Here is a 23,729-nt window from a genome sequence, read left to right as displayed (position 1 = left end):
ACTTGTGTAGAAGTGCTTAGTAAACTATAAAGTGCTGTACAAATATAATCTTAAATGTTATCCAGATTTACAAGTTAGCAGTCCATCAGGTAATAACAAGCATTTGCTGAATTTTCTCTAAGTACAGAATATGATATTAGGTAGTTGGGGGTTCCGAGGAAGAGACCTAGCACAAGATCTCAAAGAGCCTTTAGAACTGGGGACAGAATAGACAAACTTGTAATCAACATAAATTATTCTGTGTCTACTGAGGGCTGAGATCATTTAAGTCCTGGTTATGGTCACCAGGTAAGACATTTACTCAAAATAGAGTTCTGGGAGCACTCTCTCTCCTTTTAACATTCAGAGCCAAACATTCAGCTGCAAAACAACAGCTGGAAGGTCACTGAACCTGGTTACCTGTGGGATGGTATGGCTGGATGGGAATTAAAATTTTGCTAGACCCCACAGATGATCATGGTAGACCCCCCTTAGGCATCTGACTGAAGCCACAGTACAGGCACTAATCTTTAAATCCCCCTTGCGGACAAATTTTCCTCAGAGCCACCAGATACCTCTATAGAATGATTACACATCTACTGGTAAAAATAAATAAAGACTCTGAAAATCATATTAAATTTGGCATCTGTCTAGCTGGTCAATGCAAACTTCTAAAATGAGATGACATTATGATAAGTGGCCACTCTGCCCTTATGAAGAGTCACATGCTGTAGTATGAAGATCACTTGGAAGGACTTCTGCTGGACCTCGGGCAAATGTTTTCCAGGAAAAGATTTTTATTTATTTGAGTTGAGGATCTGTTATGTGCTGGGTAGTGGGGCTCTGAAGATGAATAGGATGCATTCTTGCTATCTGGAGTCAGTCTTTTGGGGGCAGCCACGAATAAAAATAAGTACAAAACATGATGAACAGTGCTGTCCCCTGGACATGGGACTGCAGAAGCATGGAGACTGGAAAGACTGCCTGGGACATTTGAGAAGTCCACGAGGGAATGATATTAAAAACATGAAGTTCTAGGGGTGTCTGGGTGGCTCAATTGGTTAAGCATCTGCCTTCAGCTCAGGTCATGATCCTAGGGTCCTGGGATTGAGCCCTCATTGGGCTCCCTGTTGAGCTTCTCCTTCTCCCTCTACAGCTCCCCCTGCTTGTGCTCTCTCTCATTCTCAAATAAATTAATAAAATCTTAAAAAAAAAGCCCCCAACAGCAAACACATGAAGTTTTAATGATTTACTTAACTAATTTCCTCTGTTGCTTCATAGGTTGTTTCTGAAGTCTCATATAATAAAGAAGCATTTCATTAAACTTATTTATGCATAGCCTTTTTATATATTTTGGATTATTATTATTTTTTTAGAAAATATCCCCAGAAGCAAAAATTACCAGATTAAAGGGGAATGAGAAAACATCAAGTTTCTTGATAGACATGTACAAATTAAACAAGGGTCCTATCGATTATTTTTTCTAATTTTTTTAAAGATTTTATTTATTTGAGAGAGACATGGAGAGAGGGAGAGAGATCATGAGCGAGGGGGAAGAGTAAAGGGAGAAGCAGACTCCTCGCTGAGCAGGGAGCCCGATGTGGGACTCGATCCCAGGGCCCTGAGATCATGACCTGAGTCAAAGGCAGACGCTTAACCGACTGAGCCACCCCAGGTCCTGTCAGTTATTATTCCCATGCAGTCCACGTAGGAAAATACACATTTGAATGAGTTCGTACCTATACTGGGTAGTCTAAGTTTTAAGCTCTGAGACTTAATAGTGAAACTTTCAGTTCAACATTGTTTTTAAAGTGTTTCTTTAAAGTTTGGATACAGGAGTATTTTTATCTTTACTAAAGTCTAATTTTTATATCAAAAATTCACCAATTTTAAATGTGTAGCTTAATGAATTTTGAAAAATGTATACAGTCCTATAACCACCCCAACATAGACTGAAAACATTTCTGTTACCCTCAACAAGGCACCTTGAGTCCCTCAGACAGACTGGCCCCTACTCCTGGTCCCAGACAACCTTTGCTCTCTTTTATGTCACTCATTTTGCCATTTCTAATATTTCATGTAAATGGACTCTTATTGTATGTAGCCTCTTGTACCTGTTTCTTTCACTTAGCATGATGTTTTTGAGGCAATATGATTTTACTGTGTATTTAATTATTTTTGGAGTTGAATTCTTCATGTACTTTTAAATCAGTTGTTTGGGGGAGATAATACTTTGACCTGAGTATTAATGAATGATTGAGAAATTCCTAAGTGAGTACTGGGGGAGAGAATCCAAAGTGGTGGAAACTATATTCTCCAAAAGCAAATCTCATAAAAGGCTTGACATAACCAGGGAATGGTAAGAAGTTCAGTTTCCAGGAGTTTAGGGGGTGCCTACTGACAGTTGGAACAGGAGGTTACACTGGATAGGAATGGATTGTGAAGAGCCTTAAGATGATGCTGGCTTTCGTTTTGTTTTGTTTTCCTGTATGCCATTGAAATTTCACAGAGCACTTAAAGAGGTACTAACATTTCCTCCTGGATTGAGGAAGACCATTCCAGTGACAATGGAGGTAGAAATGGATAGGGAGAAACTTGAATCATGCAGAACAAATTGGACGCTATGTGGAAGAGGAACATCTGAGGAACATTTATTTGAGGAACGTTTAGGAAATCGAATTAACAGAATTTGGAAATCAAATGAATATTCATTTTTTAAGTAGTCTTTATGTCCAACATGGGGCTCGAACTCACAACCCTGAGATCAAGAGTCACACATTCTTACTGAGCCAGCTAGGCACCCCCTTGGCAATCGAATGAATGTATAAGAAGAAAGAGAGAGGCAGACGTTGAGTCCCGCGCTCCATGGAGACGTTTGACCCAGCCGAGCTGCCTGAGCTGCTTAAGCTTTACTACCGGAGGCTTTTTCCCTACGCCCAGTACTATCGTTGGCTCAACTATGGCGGAGTAATAAAGAATTACTTTCAACACCGTGAATTTTCATTCACATTGAAAGATGATATTTACATTCGCTACCAATCCTTCAACAACCAGAGTGATCTGGAAAAGGAGATGCAGAAAATGAATCCATACAAGATTGATATAGGCGCGGTATATTCCCACAGACCCAATCAACACAATACAGTAAAGCTGGGAGCTTTCCAGGCTCAGGAAAAAGAACTGGTGTTTGACATTGACATGACAGACTATGATGATGTGAGGAGATGTTGTAGTTCTGCAGACATATGTTCTAAGTGCTGGACCCTCATGACGATGGCCATACACATAATCGACCGAGCACTGAAGGAGGACTTTGGATTTAAGCATCGTCTCTGGGTCTATTCTGGAAGGAGAGGTGTTCATTGTTGGGTCTGTGATGAATCGGTTAGAAAATTGTCCTCTGCAGTACGTTCCGGGATAGTTGAGTATTTGAGTCTTGTAAAGGGTGGTCAAGACGTTAAAAAGAAAGTCCACCTAAGTGAAAAAATTCACCCTTTTGTCAGCAAATCTATAAACATAATAAAAAAATACTTTGAAGAATATGCCTTAGTTGATCAAGATATTCTTGAAAATAAAGAAAGCTGGGATAAGATTTTAGCCCTTGTTCCTGAAACAATTCATGAGAAACTTCAGCAAAACTTCCAGAAGTATCACAATTCACTTCAGCGTTGGGAATATTTGAAGAAAGCCATCAGCTGGCAGGATAATACTAAAAATGACAAATGTGGACCCTTGCTTGAATGGGAGATCATGCTCCAGTACTGTTTTCCACGGCTGGATATCAATGTTAGCAAAGGAATCAATCATTTACTGAAGAGCCCTTTTAGTGTTCATCCTAAAACAGGTCGTATTTCTGTGCCTATTGATTTACAGAAAGTGGACCAGTTTGATCCATTTACTGTTCCAACCATAAGCTCCATCTGCCATGAATTGGATGCCATTTCCATTAATGATGAGGGAAAGGAGGGAAACGAAGCTGAATCTGATATCAAACATAGAACCAGAGATTATAAGAAGACCAGTCTAGCTCCTTATATAAAAGTTTTTGAACAGTTTCTTGAAAACCTGGATAAATCCCGAAAAGGAGAACTTCTCAAGAAGAGTGATTTACAGAAAGACTTTTAAAGATAACAGCTCTCCTCAAACCAATGTAGATGTCTTCTAGCTTCAAGAATCAAATACTTCAGGTGCCTGGGTGGCTCAATCGGTTGGGTGTCTGCCTTCGGCTCAGGTCATGATCCCAGGGTCCTGAGATCGAGTCCCGCAGTAAGCTCCCTGCTGAGCAGGGAGTCGGCTTCTCCCTCTCCCTCTGCCCCTCCCCCCTGCTCATGCTCTCTCTCTCTCTTTCAATCAGTAAATAAAAATTCTTAAAAAAAATCAAATACTTCAAGAACCATTTAATAAATATTATAGAACCATAAAAAAAAAAAAGAAGAAAGAGAGAAATTAAGAATGATATTGAATTCTCTAGCTTGGTAGGCTGGTTACATAGCTAATTTATTAGTTGTGATAAAGAATATTGGATGCAGACCACATTTAGGAGAAAAGATAATTAGTTCCATTTATATGTTGTTTGTAGAATCTGTAGTAGTTGGCAGTTTGAATTTTGAGTCTAAATCTCGGGCTACAGTTGTGGGCTGAAGATGTAAATTTGAGAGTCACTGGTGAATAGGTAGCAGGGATATATGTAAAATCATACAATCTAGATAGTGAAAATAGAAGGAAACAGGATAAAATCTTGGGCAACTCCATTGCTGAAGAGCCTTACTGAATTAGTGTAAGCTTTTTCCTTGCTGGGAGATCCTGATTTTGTTTTCCAGGGCAGTCTCCCTCATGTGACCCAAGAGTAAATCTGGTACAATCTAAGCTTAGCTTGGTGGTCCCATTCCCTATACCAGTGACTGCTTTTGGGTAGAGCCAATGAGATATGAAAGGTAACTGGATGGAAACTTCTGGAAAATATTTTCTCATTATTATAAAGAGACATAAGGAAAGGATAGATCTTTGCTAGATACTGCTCTTTGTGGATGTAATGATCAGAACGGTAGCAGCCATCTTGTGATCATGAGGAGAGATAGCAGAGACACAGCTGACATATAAACGATGCAGAACAGAAAGATAAAAAGAATTTGGGTGTTTGTGACCTCACTTGCATCAACCAATTCTGGAGCTCTCCAACCTCAGGACTTGTCGTTTGAGATAGTTGACTTCCCTGTTACTTTAAGCCAGTTGAGTTGGGATTTCTATTATATGAAGTTGAAAACATTCCAAGTGATAGGTTATTCTAGGCAATTATATGTTTATTATGTTTGTAAGAATCTATATCACTAACGCACAGTGCTCAGAATATAGATAAACATCTTGCAAGTAAGATAATTCTGTGAATTATCAGGACCAGGGGTAAATCAAGGCATACTACTTGGCAACTTTACTTCTTTAAAATTACATACATAAAGTTATTTTTAAGCTGCAATTACTTTAAATTAATGACATTATCTACATTTATAAATTAATGGCATTTCTTAACAGAAGAGGTAATTTCTGGGGAAGCCTTTGCATTATTAAGGAAAGGAGTGAGACCATTCACTAACGTACCATTAGAATTCTTGTTTTGTTCCTCTGACGAGGTACTCTCAAGATTGGGGGGTGTGTATGTGCAATCACTGCTTGAGTTAAAAGTACCATACTATAGATTTCATTCCTTTTATGTAGAATTAGAGGTTTTTTGGTGAATAGGTAGTATCAACGTTGTTGTGGAAGCCTAGAGTGTGCACCCAGGACCTTCCCAAAGAAGTTTCCTAGCTGATATGACATAAAGAATGGGATGGAATAGGACATGGAGATACAATGGATAGCACAGGGCATACAGTTAATCATATTGTCACAGCTTTGTATGTGACAGATTGTAGCTCGATTTATCATGGTGATCACTTGGAAATGTATATAAATGTTGAATCACTATGCTGTCCACCTGAAACTAATATAATACTGTATGTCAACTACACTTCAATAGTAATAAAAAATATTTGGGTGAAGAGGATTATCAACAGCAGCTGTGATCTAATGTTACGTCTCCAAAAGCAGTTCTTGTACATCCATACTGAACAGGCTGAAGGAAGTTGACTTGGTGATTCTGTAAATGAGGCTGCAGGAAAGACTGAGAGTTCTTCAGTAAGCATAAAAGTTCTGAAGCTATGAGCATCTCTCAGTAACATCTATGGTAATGTACTTTTTACTAGAAACTTTCCCACTTTGTAGACATCAAATCAGAGAGATATTAGGATATCAAAGCAGTTCAGCACTCCAGATGGTTGATAAAGTCTGAATGCAGTCTTTTTTACCCTGTAGTGCAATTTTCTGAAATGAGCCCTAACTTAACAGCTGTACATGGTCAAAGCAACAGAAGGGACTACTTGACATATTTATAAACAGAAAGAAAATATTTCTGAATGCCCAGGGGTACAAATGAGCATCAGAAAATTAGTGTAATATCAGATACCAGGACAAGAGCTAATGCCAGGCATTCTATTTGGGCATGCTTACTCTTATATACACAGCATATTTTGTAACTGCACAGTACTTTTTAATCAGTGATATGCTCTGAAGGTAAGGAAATCAGATTACCGCAGAGGTAAGATGCCCATTTTGACTGTGTTTACACTCTCTGGATGGATCTTACTGGTCGGGGTATAATCTCTCAGATGCCACCACTTTCTCTCATCTCCCTCTGTAGTGTTCAGACCAATTAAGCTATTGGTTGTCAAATAAGGGGTTCTGAAGAAAGCCCTTGTTACAAATGAGTTTTCTCAGATTTATGTGCAGAAGTGGCTAGGGAAATTGTGCCTAAATGCAAAATTAATTTCAGTGTATCAAAGATGATAAAGATTATTAGCTCAGATTTTAACTGATTTTGGGGGTCGTTCAGAAGAAATACTCATAGGAGGAAACTGGGACATGAAAGATTTGGAGCAGGTGGAAAAGAGCAAATTAGGCCCAGAGAAATGTGACAAAGAGAGGGTGGTTATGGGCAGAGCACAAAGGAAGGGGCAGGAACCCTGGACCTGTTGCTCAAATCTTGGCATCAGCATTCCAGAGCCTAACTACCTTTTTCTATCTTTCTAGCTCATCTAACTCTAATATTAAATTATAACAGCTCCTCCAATCTGTTGATTCTGTGGTATTCTGGTAAATGTTTAACGACTGGCTTTCTAATGTAAATAAAAGTGCCTGCATTTGTATTGTTTGCCAATCTCTGTCACGTAAATACTTCCTGCATGGCCAATTTCAGCTACCAACCTGAAGTCACTGAAGACAGAGTTGGGAAGAGATGTGGCCCTTGAGCCGGAATGAGTCAGTTCCAGCCCATGGCTGCCAAGGACCCAGTTCCCTTTTCAGTGTCTGTCACCTCTCTGGGCCCCCTGGACCTCACTGCCTCCCTTACCTGGGTTAAATTTGGAGAGCCATCAACATAGTAATTCCACTTCCGTGACAGTTTGCATATTCCCCTTTACTGAACAAAGCTCTTTGTGTTGTAGTTGTTTGTGTGTCTATTTTCCCATTAGACAATACATTTTGAAGAATGTGTCTTTTAATCTTTGATGTCTCACTGCTTATTACATTGCCTAGCATATAGTAATTGCTGAATATATTTTTATGGAATAAACAAATGACTGAAGTAGGGAGGTAGCCCAGGAGGGAAAGCAATGCTCAAAAAATGAAAACCTGGCAGTAAAGTGCAAAAATATTTTAATTAGAAGAACAAGAGAATATGTATATAGGCAAAGGGGGAGGATGAGAAGAGGGGGAGCCCAACTGCCTAAGAGATGGAAGGATGCTCACAAAACTCATTGAAAATATGTTGATAAGAGCTTGTAGGAGCACTAAGAATCTGAAAAAAAAAAAGAAGGAAAATTTACATTGTTTGCGGTGGAAAGCATCATGTTAAAAATGATAAAAAATGAGAGGGAAACTTTTGATTTTTAATCTGCCCTCATATGACCTCTTGGTAATTCACAATTTTAAAAGGACTTTGTTAACAGTGTCATTGTGATGACTAAGTTTGCAGATGACGAGAAGAGAGATTGGGTTGGAAGATAGAATTAAAAATAATTTCAGCATGTTTGCTGAATGGGCTGATCCAAATAACAAGAAATTTAACATGACATCTGTAAAGTCTTCGACTTAGGTCTAAATAGCAAACCACACAAGGATAGGATGACTTAAATAGCAGCATATGTTTTTAAAAAGGAGGATTAGTTAGCCCTTCAGTATATGCCAATAGTATGATCTGGCAGCCTAAAAAGTCATTGCAATCTGCAATTACATTTGTAGGGGTTAGTCATTTCTATTTGGCTCATTATAGCTTATTGTACTCCCTTCTGGTTGTCACATTTCAAGGGACGCTCCTTCTTCATTCTCTTCCTCACTGAAAGTCCCCTCACCTCAGAGGCAACCACTATGAGTAGGTTGGGGAAACCTTTTCACTTTTCTGTTGTAATTACATTACAATAATTACAATTTATTGTAAATAAATCTTTTAAAATATTTCTAATTAGTTATTGTTGTACAGGAAAGCTATTGATTATACAAATTTAAATATTCTGAAATCTAGCCATTTTATTGAACTATTACTATTTCCAATAGTTTCTCAGTTGATTGCGTTGGATTTTTAAAATATAGAATCATATCATTTGCAAGTAATGACAGTTTTGCCCTATCCTTTCAGTATTTATAAATACTATTTTAAAAATGTCATTGTAAAGAAGATGTGGTATATCTATATCATCTATGCCTATATTTATATGTACACAATGGAATACTGCTGAGCCATCAAAAAAGAGGAAATCTTGCCATTTGCAATGATGTGGATGGAGCTAGAGTGTATTATGCTAAGTGAAGTAAGTCAATCAGAGAAAGACATATACCATGTAATTTCACTCATATGTGGAATTTAAGAAACAAGATGGATGAACATTCAGGACAGGGGGAAAAGAGAGGGAAATAAATCAAGAGAGTCTTTTAACTATAGAGAACAAACTGAGGGTTGATGGAGGGCGGTGGGTGGGGGATGGGATATATGGGTGATGGGTATCAAGGAGGACACTTGTTAAGAAGAGCACTGGGTGTTATATGTAAATGATGAACCATTGAACTCTACTCCTGAAACCAATATTGAGCTGTATATCAACTAACTAGAATTTAAATTAAAAAAAATTAAAATATTATTATATTGGTTAGAGTCCTAAAACCATGTTGAATGGTGGTAGAGGCACCTTTTTACCCCCTGACTTGATATACTTCTAACATTTCGTCATTAAGTATGAAGTGTGGAGTATTAATATGTATGACTTAAACATTCCCCTCAACATTTAAGTTGTTTCCAACTTTTGAATGTTACAGATAATAAAGAATAAAAATTTGTGCTCATATCTTAATACACATGTGCAAGCCTTTTTATAATATACATTCCAAATTTCTGTGTCTAAGAGTATGAAAATTTCAAAGTTTGATACACATTGTCAGTTTTTTGCTGTCACCATTCACATTGCTCTGGAGGTTATAACCAGTGTAATAAGATTTGAAACATTAAAAAAAATTGTGTCAGTCATCTGTTGCTGCATAATCAACCACCTCCAAATTTCTTGGTCTAAAACAATAATTTATCCATTCTTACAATTGTATCAGTTGGATGGGCAGTCTTTCTGTTGGTCTTGGGCAGAGAGGTGACTCTATGTCACAGGTTAGTGGTAGGACAGCGTGGGTCAGGATGTCTCAGTGTTTATAGGATGCTTCTTTACAGGGAGAGAGCATCAACTTCTCTATACTTGGGAGGAGAGGGGGGTTGCCTGAGGGATGAAATGCTTTATAATTTTTTTGAGCCTTTACTACCATACTTTCTTTTTCCATAAGCAACCATTCTAGAATGCGCCACACAAAATTCATCACTGATGCAGTCTGTGACCCAAATTATGATCCCAAAGAGACTGGAGATAAAACCTAAAGAAGTGGCTGCTAGTGTTTTACAAAATGCAAACTGAGCATGGCTGGAATGATTTGACATGTTCTGACTTGCTACTAGCACAAGGGAGAAATGCTGTAATGATCGGCAAAGATTCATTTCCCCTTCCTTCCAAACTTTGCAGCTGTTGGTCATTATGTCTTGGTCAGATCCTGTGACAGTAAAACTTTAACATTTTTCCCCAGTTGGCTTCTGTAAGTTTGGGTTGAAGAATGCTACCTCTTTAAATTCTGCTCAAAGTCAGTGCAGCAGTGAAGGATGTCCAAACCCTCTCGTTAATATTCTAAATCCTATTGTTCTTCAGACTCCAACTTGGAAATAAGCTATCCTCTATTAATTCATTAGCTTACTTACTCAACATGTATTTATCAATTGTCTACTTTGTGCCAGACAATGGTGTTAAACATGGGGAATATGATGTCAGCAAAAACAAATTTAATCTCTGGAGTTTACACTTTAGTGGAGGAGACAGGCAGCCACTCAAATACATTTTACTCAGGCAAAATTACAAAGAGGGTGTTAAGAAATCTTCTTTAAGGAAGCAGCCCTCTGTTGAGCCATAAAAGAAGCTTAAGGGTGAACTATGCAGAAAGAAGAGCGAAGAGGGTCTCAGACCTAAGTGCAAAGTTCCCATCGTTGGGGGATGGCAGTACCAATGTGGAACCCATTCAAGGCTGAAATGGAGAAATCAAGGCAGAGTGACCTTGGTATGGAATGATGCTGGAGAGGCACTGGGGCCTGAGTATGTGGGGCTTTACCCATTAGGTTAAGTGGTATTGCCTTTATTCTAAAAAATAACAGAAAGCTATTCTTAGGCAAGATTAGAATCCTTTGATCTTGCATTGTAATTGTGTTTTTTTTTAAAGATTTTTTTTTTATTTTTATTTATTCATGAGAGACAGAGAGAGAGAGAGAGAGAGGCAGGGGGAGAAGCAGGCTCCCAAGGAGCAGGGAGCCCGATGCGGGACTCGATCCCAGGACCCCAGGATCATGACCTGAGCCGAAGGCAGACGCTTAACCATCTGAGCCACCCAGGCGCCCGCATTGTAATTGTGTTTTAATTATCGTTCTGCTCTTTCTAGAGTGTATGCTCCATCAGGACAGGCTCTATGCTTTGTTTCATACTGTAACTCAGATACCTGGAACACTGCTAGGCACAAAGTAATTGTTCAATGGTTTTGCCGAATTAATGAATGATTGGCAAGACCTTCTTGGTGTGTGATCTGAAACAGGGCTTTATGGTCAGGGAAGATGTGTAAGACTGATGAATGTGACTATCAAAGCAGTTCAGGGATTGGCCACCTGTGTGAGTGAGTCCGAGGGCGTGATAAGAAGGCTGAAGTTCAGCTACTGGTTTGGGCAGTACAAGGAGTTCCAAGTAAGGCTTTGGGCAGCTCTGGCTCTTGGATGAATGAAAGAGTTATTCTAGAAACATCCTCCAGACTCTATAAAGCTGTAGAAAAGGAGTTTTACCTTCTACCTCGGTAAGAGGGTACTCTTCCAGCTTGCTTACAGGGTTGGACATCTACCTAAGGCTTGACAAGTTAGGTGCATCATTAAATCATCACTGCAGGGTAAGACAGGCAATCTCCCCCATGTTTTCCACTAGCTTTGAAATTATTTACCTTTGGTGTTGACATGGCTGAAGGAGACCATTTCAAAACGACTTGGTGACTCTGCATTATTCCGCTCTTATTTATCATCTGAACAGGTAATCATGGGCTCGGTGTATTACAGGGGTTATTATTGTTAGGAGAATGGTCATAGTAGTAGTAGCAGGAGCAGTATGGCTGTAAGAAACTAAGATGAACTTATGTAACTATAGACCTAATTTGGTTATAAACAGAGACATCCTAGCTGTGAGTCCCCCTTGACCAGTGGGACAGTGAATCTCACCAGGTCTCTCCAGTTCAGAAGTTGCGGGTAAAGAACTTCCCAAGGTGGGGTTGTCATCTTCCAGAGAGCCAGAAAGCAGTGCCCAGACAGAGAACAATGGGTTGGAGGCAGTCTGTGGCAGTCTGTGGACTTAACTACATCTCTTGTCCAGAAGGTTAGAAATGGTGAGGTGTTAGGTGGGATGCGTACAAGCTTCCTGAGACTGGGAGCAGCCTGTAGACAAGCTTTCCCAGACTGCAGCCACCCCTGAGTTCTTGGTGGGGCCCACCTGAAGGGGAAGCCACCCAGAGCACACTCAGAAGTGTAGGAGAAATTATATCAGGTAGGATGCTTTGCCTAAATGTAATAGAAACCCTAAGCAAAGCAAACTCCCAAAGTAAAGATTAAATACTAAGGACATTTTTGATCTTTCATATGATGCAATTCAGAAGCAGTCTCCACATATTGACTGATCATGCCTCTGACTGCCTCTTGTGGCAGTTTTCTCTGCTCTTTCTCCTCTGGCTTTGTCCTTAGGTTCCTCTTGATTGTAAAAGATCGGTTAATAGGACGACTTTCAAGTTCACACAGCAGGAAGGAGAGAACAACAGTTATCACCCACGGAATAAAAATTATTTTGTTGGTTTAATCGGGCCAGCTCAGTTTAAAGGCCCATCTAGGACTTCTAACAATTTCTAGCAAAATACCATAGGCTTTTTGGGAGAAATCTGGATACTTGAGTCAATAATTAGCAAAAGGGATCGTATTACCATGATTGGATTAGATTGGTCCAGATCCATCCTTGGAGCTAAAAACAGGCTCTGCTGTCCCTGAATTACACAGTTCGCATGGGGAGAAGTGTATACTTGAACAAAATGTGGCTGTGTTAGGGAAAACAAAGAGGCGAATGAATGCAGAACGAGCAACAGTGGTAATACATCTGCCATTCATGCCGTTTCAAATTGTTTGAATACATTACTCATTTGGGTTGTTCTTCACTTTGTGAAATTTCTGCTTGGCGAGTTAGAATTGAAAAATGACGTGTCCTAGCATCCCACACTCTAGCGTGGGCATATATAACTTCCTCCAAGCTAATGCACCTGTGCGAGATTTGAAAAGAGTGGCTGAGGATTTGCGTTTCTGGCAAGGACTGTGTTGTTTTATAACCCTGGTAGTTTCCCTGGGTGAAATCTGAAACTGACTGCCTTGCATGGAGGGCAGGGAGAGACTGAAGAAAGAGGCAGAGCACCCCAGAATGGTAGATGACAACTTTAATAAGCAAGGGCACTTATTTGGGAAACTTGTCCCCGATATAAGAGGAGTAGGTCTCTGTACCTGCTCACCAGAATCTTAAAAGTTTAAAGAGAGGTCTTAACAAGGTTCAGTTGCATTCTGCCATCTAGATGGTCTCAACAACACATTGCTCTCTCAAGACCAGGTCCTTGAAAATGATTCCCACTGTGAAAATGGGGGGCAGAACATGTTCCCCAAGGATGAGGTAGGGGGTGGTGAGTAGCTTCCTATTGGTTGAGTCCATCTTGCAGGTCAACTGGAGGTCACATCCTCTTCATGACCTCCTCCAACAGACTGTCATGGAGGCTTTGGGGACATGTGGAAGCTTTAGAGAGAGGTATCTGATCCAAGCTTTGTGGGTAACTCAAGGCAGTTGGGGGAGCAGTGGGATTTCTGCTGTAGTGGCTGCATATGTGGGCGAGACTGATTGCATTGCTTCCGGCTGTGGGACATCAAATGTAATTCCCGGAACCTCTTAGAAATTCTGCCAGCACACCAATCATCGTAATAAATCTCTTGAATGTGAAAACACACTAGATTCTACCATCTGTGTTCAACCCATCATTCCACACCAAAAAGGGAGTTGTTTATTTCTTAACAGTCCTTGTACAGTTAGACAAACAATCTCAAATAAGAGTTTGTCACTACTCTTTTCATGATTAGTTATTAATGAAAACCCCACTTTTAGGGACAGGAAGAAGTTTCAGAGCTCAGATTGGGGCCTCCAATGGGAAGTAACTTCTTTTTAAAATTTTTTATTTTAGAGAAAGAGAGGGAAATAGCATGAGTGGGAGGGGCAGAGGGAGAGGGAGAGAGACTCACAAGCAGATGCTGCACTGAACTTGGAGCGCGATGCAGGGTTTGATCTCACGACCCTAAGATCACGACCTGAATTGAAACCAGGTTGTCGGTCACTTAACCAACTATGACATGCAGGCGCCCTACGAAGTAACTTATTGACCACATGAAACTTATTGACCACATGAAACCACATGATAAAGGATTTTAGGAATACCTTTGTCAAAAAATAATAAAAATGGAAACAAAATCCATAAAAAATGCCATTCATGGTGTGCCTGGTGCACTGGCCACAAGATGGGACATTATTTATTTAGCTTTTTCTAACGCATCTAAATGTTGATTACATTTCTAGTAAAGAGAAAAACTCAAAAGTCACGTGTATGCTTTTCCTAAGTGCATTTGATATATTAAACATGACATGAAATTAAACATATGTACAAATTGAATGAATAATTTTAATGTTTAATGAAATGTTAGAGTCTCTAGCTTAAGATGGCAAAGTAAAGCCTGACCAGGAAACCTTCCTTCCAGCAAACCCAGCAGTTGAAATAATACGTAGATATATCAACCCACCAACCAAGCAAACACACCGAAGGTGAAGCCAGCAAATCGCTCTAATAGCTAAGATTTTTAGACTTAGCAAACAAAAATATAGGATGCCCAATTAAATTTGAATGTTAGGTAAAGGATAAAATTTTTAGTACAAGTATTTCCCAAATATTGGGATTTTTTTGGGTATTTTTCCTGTCTATAATTACAGTAAATTATTATACTGTACTTTTCTGGCAACCCTACCAGTAGCCGTCAAAAGGAGGAACAGGCTGGTGGTTGTGAAAGAGTAGGACCAAGGTTTCTGAGAATTAGCAAACTTCCCTGCAGCTCCTGACTCATCTTACTCAGAGCCATCATAGGGAGAAAGACGAACAAAATTCTAGATAATCCCACTAATGATCCTCAGCTTGACAAAAGGCAGAAAGGAGGGTGTAGGCAGCTTAGAAATGAAATAGAAGGGTGGGGGGATGGGTTAGCCTGGTGATGGGTATTAAAGAGGGCACATTCTGTGTGGAGCACTGGGTGTTATGCACAAACAATGAATCATGGAACTCTACATCAAAAGCTAATGATGTAATGTATGGTGATTAACATAACAATAAAAATAAAAAAAAAGAAATGAAACAGAAAATTTCAAAGAGGTGGGATCCCTTCTGAACATCTCCATGACCCCCTCTAGAGAGAATAACCACTGGAGTTCACCATGCTGGAGCCCCTGCTGGCTGGAGAGCAGGGGAATGCCTGGTGCTCCCTCAGTGAGAAATAACTTGGCCAAAAAATGAAATGGTCTGAGACCTGGGATTCAGCCAGTGTCTTGCTGTGAGGGATGGGGTAAGTGGGTGGTAGGAGGAGACATGGATGAAACAAGGGCAGCCATGTGTTTGTCAGTAATAGTTGAAGTTGGATGATGGGTACATGGGGTTCACTATTCTAGTCTTTATTTTTGGATGCGTTTTAAAACTTCCATTATAAAATTTAAAACCTTAGGAAAATAGAGGACAACGTACACCCATTGGGAAGAAGATGCAAGTAAGATAATTTCCTGGTCTTAACTGAATTCAGTAGATCTTGCCTACAGAACAATGTTAGACATTTTACTTAAAGTTATCAAGGTATTCTTCAAAAGAAAGAAAATGATAATCAAGTCAGGAGAGAGAAATGGGGAGAAGAAGTGGGAAGAAGAATAATTTATAGTGGGGAGTTGGTAGATACTGTAGTATATTGTAAAATAAGAAATAGAGGTCTAAGTATATGACTGAAAAAGAGAGACCATAAGCAGACTGTAAACTTAAGAAGGAACCCAGATAAACAAACCTTTAGTGACAGTCATTTCACTGAGTGGGAGTAGGTGATGACAGCCTGATCACTCTTAGGTCAAGTTCCCCATCAACTTTTATCTTGTGGTACAATGGAGATTTTCTAACTCTATCATTTCTTCTACTTTTATTAGATGCCACTCTTCTGTAAGGAAGAATGTCCTTTATAAAATCGAGCTCCATTTATGCTGAAGTACAGTTCATTCATGAAAGGCCAGATATGTATTTAATTCTTTCCTTTAGTTGCCAGTTTTCAGAGTAAGGGGTTTGTGGCTTAGTTACTTTAATGTTGTCTAATAAGAAATGTTTTTTTCCTTCCCTACTTCTCTCTGTCTTTGCCTTTATTCGTCCTTCCTTCTTTCCCTCCCTCCCTTCTTTTCTTCTTTCCCTCTTTCTAGCAGCAGACTTCCTCTTCTTTTTTTGGATGTGTATGAACTCACGGATTTTAAATGTATTTAATTGGATAAAATCCCTGTAGTTTTAGTTAGAACAAACCAATAGTACAAAAACTTTTTTTTTTTTAAATCACCAGGGAAATCTATGAGTTGGGCATTCGTGAATAACAAAGAATTATTAATAATTTTGTTAGGTATGACAGTGGTGCTGTGTTTATGAGAAAAAGGTCTCATTTTTAAAAGATCAATACGGAAGTTTGAATACTTGGTATTTGCCTAATGACTTCAGCAAGGATAAAAGGGGAGATAGAGAAGAAAACATGGCAAAATTTTACAATTTTTAAATATGAGGGAAAGGTATATGGGGAATTGTACCTTCTCTCTTCTTTTGTGTATACTTGGAAGCTTTCATAATACAATTTTTTAGAAGTTTAGATTAAAAAACATGCACTCAATCCATGTTATTAACAAAGATCACCATTATATACTAAGGGGGAAAAGAAATCAGTGTACATTTTTTAAAAAAGGAAATAAATATTTCTTTGTGTTTGGGTTGTGGCCAACAAGAAATAAGCTGCTTTAAGTAAAATGAGTCAGACAGAGAAGGACAAATACCATATGATTTCACTTATATGTGGAATCTGAAAACAAAACAAATAAACAAAAACCCAAATAGACTCTTAAATACAAAGAACAAACTGGTGGTTGCCAGAGGCGAGATGGGTGGGGAGAATGGGTGAAATAGATGAATGGAATTAAGAGGAAGTATAAAAGTCCAGTTATGAAATAAATATGTCAGGTAGATGAAAAGTACAGCACAGGGAATATAGTCAATAATATTGCAATAACATTGTATGATGACAGATGGTGACTACCCTTATCATGATGAGCACCGAGTAATGTATAGAATTGTTGAATTAATGTGTTGTCCACCTGAAACTAACACACCATTGTATGCCAATTATACTTCAATAATAGTAATTAAAAAAATGAGCTGCTTAAAGCCTCTCTCACTCAATTGTGGCGGGTAGCCCGAAGTCCAGACATCCAGCAGATGGCGCCCTGTGCCCATTTTTCGTGGTGAAGGCTGTGCCCCACAGGGTCTGCTTGCCAGTGCTGGCACAAACCGTAAGCGTTCTACGGTGTGAAAATCAACTTTGTTTTCAAGATGAGCATCCTCCTTAGAAGTGACCCGAACTGTCCTTTTGGGTTTGGACTTTTTCTTTCCATTGTGGCTCAGGTTTTGGGTCTAATTCTGTAACATGCTTCACCTGAAATTGGGCAGGCGTGAGACATAGTGGCAAGAACACTGGGTTGTGCGTCCGCGGTTCTGTACTTGGGTGACTTCTGGCAAGGCTCTTAGAGCCTCAAGTTCCTCGTCTGTAGACCAAGGTTGTTGGACCAGACGATCAGGAAGATCCATTTCTTCTCTCACTTTCTGTGATTCCGGGGTTCTGCTTCCCATCTTCAGCCTTTCCTGGGAGGGGACATGAAAGACACCAAAGAAGTGTCTTTTTTTAAAATTTTATTTTATTATGTTACGTTAGTCACCATACAATACATCATTAGTTTTTGATGTGGTGATCCACGATTCGTTGTTTTCATATAACACCCAGTGCTCCATGCAGTACGTACCCTCCTTAATAAAGCCAAGTTAGAGAGAGGCTAGAGAACCGGGTGGGTTGAGCAGAAAGAGGGCACAATTAAGAGAGAGCCTGGGGAAGCAACAGGGAGAGGGAGAAGGTGGTTCAAGCCCCAGAGATTAGTCTCTGAACTTTAAGCACCTGCAGAGCCCGCTATGGGCTTATTTAGTGAGTGGCCGGGGAGAGATTCAAGACCATTTCTGTCTCTAAGGCCCGTGGCTTTTCGCTACAGCACAAAGCTGCCCCCTGCCTCCCTCCAGGGAATGCACGTTTTGTAAAGTGAACTAAGGCAGTGGGGACCAAGGGGCCACACAGCTCTTTGTTTTACTGCCAGCCACTCTACTCCCCTCTGCAACTCAGAGTCTACCTTTCAACTCTCTCCTCTGAGTCTGTTTTCTACTATTGATGCCTCATCCAACCTCTGTGCCCCTTTCCTTCACAGGATATAGTTCAGGTTTAATTCTCAAATCCTTCTTTTTTTTTTTTTTAAAGATTTTATTTATTTATTCATGAGAGACAGAGAGAAAGAGAGAGAGGCAGAGGGAGAAGCAGGCTCCCAAGGAGCAGGGAGCCCCATGCGGGACTCGATCCCAGGACCCTGGGATCATGACCTGAGCCGAAGGCAGATGCTTAACCATCTGAGCCACCCAGGCACCCTCAAATGCTTCTGATAAATGTCGTTCCTCCTTTGGCTTACTCTTCTCCTCCTCTCGTTGTTGACATGGAATGCCATAATGGATTAAACCGGTGTGTACCAGATCAGGGATGGGAGGTAGAGAGGGGTACTTCCGGGTGTCAGTGGAGTGTCGTGATGACTGCCTGCCCATATATGGTGGTGGTTGGTGTCTAGGCACAAGCTAGGTGGCAGCTCAAAATATTTGAAATCTGTCTACACATGTTTCACTGATCAGATTGATCCCACTTTCTCAACATCTATGATGTTTATCATCTGAAAGAACCCTTGGTAATTATTTTTAAATATGATTTGTTATCTTCTCATGTTCATGTCTCGTGCCATCAGCTATTCTGTATGCACCTTGGGGATGGAAACTGTCTTGTTTATTTAAAAAAATTGTTTTAAGATTTATTTGTTTTTGAGAGAGAGAGAGAGAGAGAGAGCGGGCAGGCATGTGCAAGAGAGCACAAGCAGTGGCAGGGAGGGGGCAGAGGGAGAAGCAGAATCCCCGCTGAGCAGGGTGCACCATCTCAGGACCCTGAGATCATGACCTGAGCTGAAGGCAGATGCTTGACTGACTGAGCTACCCAGGTGCCCGAAACTGTCTTGTTTAGAGCTACCATGTCATTTAGCACAGTTTTTGCACACTGCGGTGCCTTTCACTTTCAGGCATACAAGCCAGCATAGTTGGATTTGCTCACCTCTAAATCTCTTTGAGTGTACTTTTCCACCCGGGGGAGTCACTTCAAATTCTAGGTTTTTCTAGGACTGATTTCAGTTTGGCTTTTTAAATCCTTTGTTCTTTTTCTCCCAAATTTTCATTGTTTGCCTTTTAACCATTTTGCAGCTTTCCCCAATTTTCTTAACATGGTGTTGTTGGCTATACAAGGAGATGAGACCAGCTCAGTTCTGTTTTGCTGCTTCTAACTAGTAGAGTTTGTAGGGTTGAAGTAGAGGGGAAGGCTGGAGAAGGAGGTGGCAGCTGGTGAAAATGAAGTTTCTAAATCATTTGGGGTTTGTTATTCATGTCCTTTTATGTGGCAGATGAATAAGTTAAGATTTAAAAAACGGAGTTAGCATTTTATGATTCTATTGTTTCTCATTAAATATGAGGCATATCTGCATGTAAATGCAAAAGGTGTCATTCCTTCATTGTCATTCTTCACTGAACGAAGAGGCCAACCTCTGAGGCATATTCCACCCAGAGAACACTCAGCACTTTAGGGGGAGGCAGGGGTGCAGGGTGATCAGCACTGTTCAGAATGGCTCATAAGGCTGGGCAGCAAAGGAGGCAGTTGGCTAGATGTAGTCTGTGTGGTATTAGATTGTGGCCTCTGTGTTCTGAATCTCTGCAGCAAGTTGTCTTGAAAAGGTTCTCAGTAAGTAGCAGTCAGAGGCCAAAAAAGGTGCCTCATGGGTTTCACTGCTGATGGAGTCACATTAGCCATTCCAGCTGGGGTGACGGAACGCAGAATGCTGGGGCCATTACTCTTCATCCTTTTTCTCTTCCATTCAGCAAATATTTGCATAATAATGAAATCCAAGAGTCACTCCTTCTAGCACATAGGGAACAGAATGTCTCTTGCCCATTCCTGAGTCAGGGCTGTAAACTTGAAATACTGCCTCCTCAAAGCTTTGTTTGGAGCTGATTTTGTTGGGGGTTTTGAAGTCACTGAGGTAGTTACAGAACAGAACAGGATGTGTGAGCGCACAGCCACAAAGAAGCTCATTTTGAAATCGAAGACTAAATACACTGTCCTTTGCTCGCTCATTCCCCCCCCCCCCGGTATCTTTCTTCCCAAGCCCCCTACCTGCTACTATACTCTCGTCTCTTCTTTGGATCCTCCCATTTCTGGGTTGTGACCTGGCATTCCAACATACCTTTCACTTTGTAGCGCAATTTCATTCTCCGTGTTTCCAACTTTTTGGAAGCTCATCTTTCTGTGAACAAATGGTGCAGGGAAGTGCTTTGTTGATAAAATGCTATCCCCCTCAGAGAAAGGTGTAAGGAGACAGAAATCGATGCCATTAGTTGAGCACGGGTGTGTGGGCATGTGCCCGTGGTCCCACTCTGCCACAGTTGCTGTGTATAAGGCCTTGTGATAGATGTTTTAGAATAACATTTCCTAAGCTTTTTTGAAAGACATATGGAAACTACAGTACAGAATATATTTTACTTCACAACTCATGAAGTAAATATATAAATATAGGTATGCATATATTTACGTACATAGGTATATATGTACACATATATTTTGCATGAAATGATGCCTTTGTTGAAAGGGCTATGTTCTAATACTTTCTATTCTATTTTTTAATTGTGTTATGTTAATCACCATACATTACATCGTTAATTTTTGATGTAGTGTTTTATTTAAAAATGTAGTCCTGATCCCCTCACTTGATTTCGGAACCCATAATGGGTCATTATCTGAAGTCTGAAAAACACTGCCTTGAGATACATTAAGTCTGTAAAACCGGGATTTCTGCTCTCAGAATCCCCACAGCAACTGCATTACACATTGCAAGCCTCCATGCTATAATTCGGTAGGAATAAACTTCCATATCCTGCTTTTAGCAACTAACCCTAAAGAGCTAGTACAGTTCTAACCTTAAGTCACTCTACCTGGACTCTCCTCATAAATAACATAAATCAGCATTTGAAAACTTCAGTGGGAGCTTTTATGCTGGAGTTTCTCAAACCAATGTTTAAAAAAAATATGATTTAGTATAACATGACAGAAAATGTGGAAAGCAGAGGCAACTAGTATCTCTCATCATAGACTTACTTTGTTAACATTTTGTGGTATTTCACTACAGCCTTTCTTGCTATGCGTGTCCAAACGAACTTGTTATTGTGGACCTTTTAAAAAAACCTGAAAAGGTTTTTTCATTAGTATTTCTTTTTCTAATGAATAATAAAACTTGTTATTTTTGTTCCCATCTCAGGCAGGAATAAGAATGCACATGTAGGGACTCCCCTGTATGTGGAGGAGCACACTTGAACATGCACTAACACACACTCACACTCACATACACACACACACTCTCGCAGAGTGGAAGAGGGAAACATTTCACTGCTTGCCTTTAATATTAAATCTCACTTTTCTCACATTTCTTCTGTTTTCACACCTAGAGTCTGGCTCATCTATTTCTAGGCAGTTCTTAGCAGAAAAATTGTGAAAGTGATAGCTGGATGGTAATGTGTGAAAAAGCTCTTAGCACAGATTTGAATACACTTCGGAGGGGTAAGAGTATCCTAGATTGTCAGAAAATAAAGAGACGTGTTTTAAATAATGACTTCCACATACCAGCCTTTGAGAGCATCTTCCATAACTATTATAATGGCTCAACTACAAAGTGGGGGGAAATATTAATGTTACTTCTGAGGATAGTGTAAGTCAGAATTAAGTGAGATTTCTAGGCTCTGTGTAAAAATTGAAGCCTGAGTTAGTTGCTATAGTATTGTGTAATGTTACAGTCATGTGCCTAGTATTTCTTTTTCTAATGAATAGAACCACTTACCAATGACCTACACTCCTATTTTATGGACTATTTTTCACTTTTCACTTAGTTGATAAGTATGTTCTTCGTCATTTGAGGCATTGGTCTTGGCGATCTTTTATACTAAATAGGGGAGAGGGATTTTGTTTCTGAGGAGTGATGCTCACTGCTTGGAGCTTTTTTTTTAATTTAATTTAATTTTATTATGTTATGTTAGTCACCATTCATTACATCATTACTTTTTGATGTAGTGTTCCATGATTCATTGTTTGCGTATAACACCCAGTGCTCCACGCAGAACGTGCCCTCTTTAATACCCATCACCAAGCTAACCCATCCTCCCACCCCCTCCCCTCTAGAACCCTCAGTTTGTTTCTCAGAGTCCATCGTCTCTCATGGTTCGTCTCCCGCTCTGATTTCTTGCCCTTCATTTCTCCCTTCTTACTATCTTCTTCTTCTTCTTCTTTTAAACATATAATGTATTATTTGTTTCAGAGGTACAGGTCTGTGATTCATCTTACACAATTCACAGCGCTCACCATAGCACATACCCTCCCCAATGTCTATCACCCAGCCACCCCATCCCTCCCACCCCCCCACCACTCCAGCAACGCTCAGTTTGTTTCCTGAGATTAAGAATTCCTCATATCAGTGAGGTCATATGATACAACTCTTTCTCTGATTGACTTATTTCACTCAGCATAATACCCTCCAGTTCCATCCACATCGTTGCAAATGGCAAGATTTCCTTTTTTTGATGACTGCATAATATTCCAGTGTGTGTGTGTGTATATATATATATATATATATATATATATATATACTACCTTTTCTTTATCCATTCACCAGTTGATGGACATCTTGGCTCTTTCCACAATTTGGCTATTGTGGACATTGCTGCTATAAACATCGGGGTGCACGTACCCCTTTGGATCGCTACATTTCTAACTTTGGGGTAAATACCCAGTAGTGCAATTGCAGGGTCATAGGGTAGCTCTATTTTCAACTTTTTGAGGAACCTCCATACTGTTTTCCAGAGTGGCTGCAGCAGTTTGCATTCCCACCAACAGTGTAGGAGGGTTCCCCTTTCTCCGCATCCTCGCCAACATCTGTCATTTCCTGACTTGTTAATTTTAGCCATTCTGACTGGTGTGAGGTGGTATCTCATTGAGGTTTTGATTTGGATTTCTCTGATGCCAAGTGATGTTGAGCACTTTTTCATGTGTCTCTTGGCCATTTGAATGTCTTCTTTGCAGAAATGTCTGTTCATGTCTTCAGCCCATTTCTTGATTGGATTATTTGTTCTTTGGGTGTTGAGTTTGATAAGTTCTTTATAGATTTTGGATACTAGCCTTTATCTGATATGTCATTTGCAAATATCTTCTCCCATTCTGTCGGTTGTCTTTTGGTTTTGTTGACTGTTCCTTTTGCTGTGCAAAAGCTTTTTATCTTGATGAAGTCCCAGTAGTTCATTCTTGCCCTTGCTTCCCTTGCCTTTGGTGATATTTCTAGGAAGAAGTTGCTGCGGCTGAGGTCGAAGAGGTTGCTGCCTATGTTCTCCTCTAGGATTTTGATGGATTCCTGTTTCACATTTAGTTCTTTCATCCATTTTGAGTCTACTTTTGTGTGTGGTGTAAGGAAATGGTCCAGTTTCATTCTTCTGCATGTGGCTGTCCA

The 23,729-nt window shown here is 39.9% G+C and overlaps 1 protein-coding gene across 1 annotated transcript; it reads left to right on the top strand.

Moving 5' to 3' along the window:
* Window positions 1–2,827: 2,827 nt before the first annotated feature.
* LOC113913476 (DNA primase small subunit) lies at window positions 2,828–4,287 on the top strand. Its single transcript, XM_035728361.1, has one exon. The coding sequence runs from the start codon at window positions 2,845–2,847 to the stop codon at window positions 4,102–4,104; it is 1,260 nt and encodes a 419-aa protein (XP_035584254.1). The 5' UTR covers window positions 2,828–2,844; the 3' UTR covers window positions 4,105–4,287.
* Window positions 4,288–23,729: the final 19,442 nt, after the last annotated feature.

Source organism: Zalophus californianus, chromosome 7 (assembly GCF_009762305.2).
Source record: "Zalophus californianus isolate mZalCal1 chromosome 7, mZalCal1.pri.v2, whole genome shotgun sequence".
NCBI classification, from domain to species: Eukaryota; Metazoa; Chordata; class Mammalia; order Carnivora; family Otariidae; genus Zalophus; species Zalophus californianus.
This window is presented reverse-complemented; position numbering and strand designations above follow the sequence as displayed.